General features: G+C 36.2%; 1 protein-coding gene across 1 annotated transcript; it reads left to right on the forward strand.

Annotated features, from left to right (window-relative positions):
* Positions 1-586: 586 nt before the first annotated feature.
* LOC113813081 (alanine aminotransferase 1) lies at positions 587-4802 on the forward strand (the record flags this gene model as incomplete). Its single annotated transcript, XM_070134324.1, is given in 9 exon segments — positions 587-700; positions 967-1096; positions 1312-1391; positions 1503-1623; positions 1821-1942; positions 2262-2447; positions 2569-2717; positions 2999-3135; positions 3336-4802. Coding segments are annotated over 8 exon segments (993 nt in total), but the record flags the coding sequence as incomplete, so codon positions are not given.
* Between the last annotated feature and the right edge of the window lie 198 nt (positions 4803-5000).

The raw sequence follows: 5000 nt of genomic DNA on the forward strand, positions 1-5000 counted from the left end.
ATTTGTGTATACTTTTGTGAGTTGTGTATTTTTATTCTTGTGTTGCTGATCAGACAATCAGGATGATGTCTCATGCCCTTGTGGCTGCCATCTGCAGGTATATGTGAAAATAGATTATTTACCAGTCAGGAGATGGGGAGAATGCCATCCTCTCTCTGAAAATATAACATGAACTGGCACTCTTCCCTGTTGTTGCACAAAGTTTCCGTTTAACTTGTCACTATATAGAATGTGTTACTAAGTGAGAGCATTTGTTGGGAGGATCTAGAGAGGCCTGACTGTCTTGCTTATTTGTAGTTGCCAAGAAATTTAGATATGAATCTAAATGGGTGAAGCGAGTTGTCTGGTTATGAATGTGATTTTGTTTGATGAATGTGCTCTCAAGAAGCAGGTGTTTGTTGACATTGCCAAAATGTAATACACTGTATAGTCATGATGCTGTGTATTAAGGCCTTACTCTAACAAAGAATATATGTAATAATCTGTATTAAATTACACTATCAGAGTTTCTAACATGAAATAATCTGTACTAATTTACTCTTAACATAGAATATATGTAATAATCAGTATAAATTTGCACCAACAGGGAACAATGAAACTGATGATCAACCATGAAAATGGGGTGAAGCCTGGCGTCATGATCCCCATTCCTCAGTACCCTCTCTACTCTGCCACCATTGCAGAGTTTGACCTCCATCAGGTATGGTTTATTGATGCTTTCTGTTTATTTTCCTTTTCTGTTCCTCCTTTGACTTTTTTCTCTTCTCCCCCTCCTCCTCCTCCTCCTCCTCCCCATCCTGATCTTCCTCTTCTTTCTCCTCCTCCTCCTAATCCTATTCCTTCTCCCTCTTCTTTTACTGTGTAAAATATGATGATATTTGGAAACATTCTTAGCCCTTAACAACAGAAGTTGCAGTCATGAGATATGAGATTGATCCAATTATGCTGTTTATTCCATTGCCTCAGATTGGCTACTACCTTGATGAGTCCAAGAACTGGAGCCTCGACCTGGAGGAGCTGAAACGTGCCTATGACGATGCCAAGAGTGTGTGCACCCCCAAGGCCCTTTGTGTGATCAACCCTGGAAATCCCACAGGTTAGTTTCAAGTTCCTTTGTTGGAAAAGCATTTTATTATCATTACTTTTAGCTATTTGTCTTATTTTGTTGATGCTAATAAAAGGATACCCTTTAGGTTATACATAACTTTTTTTATTGTTTTGTAAATCTGTGCTTTTCTTTACTTGAGGAATAGGACTTTTGATTTGATTAATGGACAAGTTACTAGGTGTGCGTTATCTGTTTTCTGACAGGTAATGTGCTTACAAGAGAAAACATTGAAGGAATCATCAAGTTTGCCCACGAAAGGAACCTCTTCCTGTTTGCTGACGAGGTACAAAATGAAAAGGGATATTATTCTTTATGATTAATTTATTATCATTAAAAAACACAGCATATATTTCCAGTACAAGATGAGCCATTAACCAGCAATGCAACTTTCCAGGTGTATCAAGATAACGTGTATGCAGAGGGGAGCAAATTCCACTCGTTCAAGAAGGTCTTGATGGAGATGGGCGAGCCCTACAATAAGATGGAACTTGCGTCGTTCATGTCTTGCTCCAAAGGTGAGTTGCTCTGTCAAACACAGATTGTGCAGTTTATGTACAGATTAATAAATGGCTTTTAACTGCATTCATGTGCGAATAGGTAGGATGCTCTGTGGAAATTACTATTTATTCATTTTATTTGACTCTTTACTTATTTTTGTAAATTTATCATTTTGAGGTTTTCACTGATTAACAACCTTTTCCCCAAAATTCAGGATACATGGGTGAGTGTGGATTGCGAGGAGGTTATGCAGAAATCATCAATTTGGACCCAGCTGTGAAGGCCATGTACCTGAAGAGCATCTCGGCCAAGCTCTGCCCCACAACTTTGGGTCAGGTAAGGTACTCTTGGATATGTTTTAGTTTATCATATTTATGGCCTAATGTACCTGTGTGGTGTAATATTTTTCTTTTCCAGTCATATGAATGTAGATACTCGTTGATTTAAATCTTTTAAGTAGTCTTAAATTATTTTACCTCCTTGATATACCATTTTACCCTTATTTTATTTGTTTTCATACCGTGCTAAAACCATTAATTCCATCATAAGTTCTTCCTTCATTTCATACAAGATATATCCTTTCTGAAACTTGATTCATGCTATACTCCAGGCTCTGTTTACTCCAAAGTTAACTGAAAATCTAATATCCTCACAGGCTGTAATGGAGTGCGTTGTCAACCCTCCGAAGGAAGGCGAGCCATCTTACGAGTCATTCATGAAGGAAAAGCAAGGTGTACTGAGCTCCCTGGCCACCCGGGCGAAGATGGTCGCAGATACTTTCAACTCTGTGCCAGGAATGAGTTGTAATATTGTCCAGGGGGCAATGTATGCCTTCCCACAGGTATATTTGCATTGCATTATTGTCTGTTTTTAATGAGTGATGTCAGATTGAATATGAACATTTTTTATTTGTATTAGGCTACCTTTGATGGTATTGTGATTTTTTTCTTTTCTTTTTTCAGATCACATTGCCAGAAAAGGCTATTGAGGCTGCCAAGAAAGAAGGTCAGGCCGCAGATGTGTTTTATGCATTCCAGCTTCTAGAGAACACAGGCATCTGCATTGTCCCAGGTAGTGGTTTTGGCCAGCGACCAGGAACATATCATTTCAGGTAATTTCTTATTTGTGTGTTTTGTATAAGAAAGTAGTAAGCTACTTGTTTCTGCCTTCAGTCTGTTTTTCTATCATAATCCTTTCTACCCTCTGTCTTTTCTTTCCAGTTTGTATCATTCTTATCTTACCACTCTGTTTATACCTTTTATGTTAGAGTGAAAGAATTCTTGACTACTTAGATGAACATAACCAGAAGGATGAAGAGAACATTTGTTATGCTCTTGCAATTTCCAAGGATTTAAACCCAATGTGACCACCACCTCTCTCTCTCCTTTTCAGAACCACCATCTTGCCGCAGCCCGACAAACTCAAGGTCATGCTTGAGAAGTTCCGGGAATTCCACTCCAACTTCCTCAAGCTCTATGAGTAAATTGCTCAACCTGCTTGTCTGCTCATTTACTGTAAGAATCATAATGGTAAGTATAAGGTTTGAACTTCGAGGCTTGTAGTGTTATGATGTTGTTATATATTAATGTTTATATATAATGTGCATTTCTTCCATATACCATGATGTGCATACATGTCCCACTATAATATATGAAGCTGTTTTATGAGATCTACATATTTGCTGTTATTTTGTGAGAGTCTTTACATCCTTTTTCTCCTTTTATTTCAGATGCTCATCCTCAAAATTTTCACCTGGGAGAAGAGGAATGAATATATATTAGCTTAATGGTTTGGGGAAATATTAACACATTTCAGCAACATATCTTAAATGATAGAAGAAGGAAACTATTATCAAGCTATCACAGGGAAAAAACACAAACAAGCGTTGACTGTGGCTCATATCACTAACCTGCAAACTGTGGCTGCAGGGATCACCTTTGCACGGCACAGCATATACCTGGAACAGAAGATCGTATAGGGAGTACAACAGAATGAAGTTGATTTCAGAAATTGGCTTCATGTCCATCATTATTTTCTTAAAACTTTTTTTTTTTTTTTTTTTTTGAAGTTCGAGTTATGATATGCTGACAAGCACAAGAAGTTATGACAGCTCTTTATTATTTTTCTTTATTTCTTTTTTATTCTTTATTTCTCCTGTATAAAGTAGTATATAAAAGACACTGTTATATCAGCATGTTCTAGTGCTGCAGTGTTGTTGTTTTGAAGAATGTTAATATTTTGACATATTTCTCACAACACTTGGTAATTAAATACAACAGGTGTAAATACAACATTGAATAGCTTCAAGTTGGAGTTGTGATATAGCTAAATGTATCATTGGCCTTTTTATTCTTCTTTCTAATTTCTCAATTTCTCTTTGTTATCCTTCCCTTCCACATACACAAGTAAATTGAATGGTAAATTAACTCTGACTATGGTTTTAAGGGAAGCCTTGTGTTATACTTGGTAGTATTATTCTAGAGAAGTCATACAGTATTGTATTTGTCCAAATAAAAGACAGGCCATCTAGGTATGCTAAATAGACATAAAGGAAAACTAGATATCTGTACTAGCAACGTTGGCCGCTGAGTCAGGGAAAGTGTGCATGTGTTTAGAATTGTGTATGTGAGTAGTTAAAAAATTTGTAAAAAAATAAAAGATAAATTGAAATAATGTTAGTGATGAGTTTTGTTGGAATTATAATTTGAAATTATTATCTATATATTAAAGAAGTGACATACTCATGTGAAGACTATACAGGTCATTTGAAGTCAACAAATAGTGATGGTTCTCACAAAAATGATACTTAAGAATTTTATCATGACGTCTAAAAAAAGAAAAGTTTATTTGTGGTTACAACAATTGCATACATATACAAGCCACATCAGTATATGCCCTATACTAGCTCACCACTGAGGTGCACATCTCACATCTCACAAACTCACATTTTCCAAAAAGAATTGAATGTAATACTGCAGGGAACACATAACTTTCTGCAGGGAACACATAACTTTAGCAAAAAATTCACACCATTATCAATGAATACAAACTCATTATCGGAGACCCATAGTCAGTTCTCTTCACTTACCTGAAACGATACCAAGCTGTGATATCCATGTCTTGCTGCAACACGGAACCGAATAGCGTGGGAAAAGTAATAGTTGTATTAGGTCTAATAAAAAATATATGATTATTATTACTGTATTTTCATTTCCCCCTCAAACCTTTTTTTTTTAGCATATGGCATGTATTTTAAGGCAATGCATTTTCTTCAAATACAGTTGATAGATTCTTGATTGATAATAAGATGGACTGGATGATGAATTCAAATTGGTTCTTATCGATGAGCTGTTAATGTTACATCAAAATGTGTGTGCCTAATGGTCCCGAATCA

The sequence above is a fragment of the Penaeus vannamei genome, chromosome 19 (assembly GCF_042767895.1).
Source record: "Penaeus vannamei isolate JL-2024 chromosome 19, ASM4276789v1, whole genome shotgun sequence".
NCBI lineage: Eukaryota > Metazoa > Arthropoda > Malacostraca > Decapoda > Penaeidae > Penaeus > Penaeus vannamei.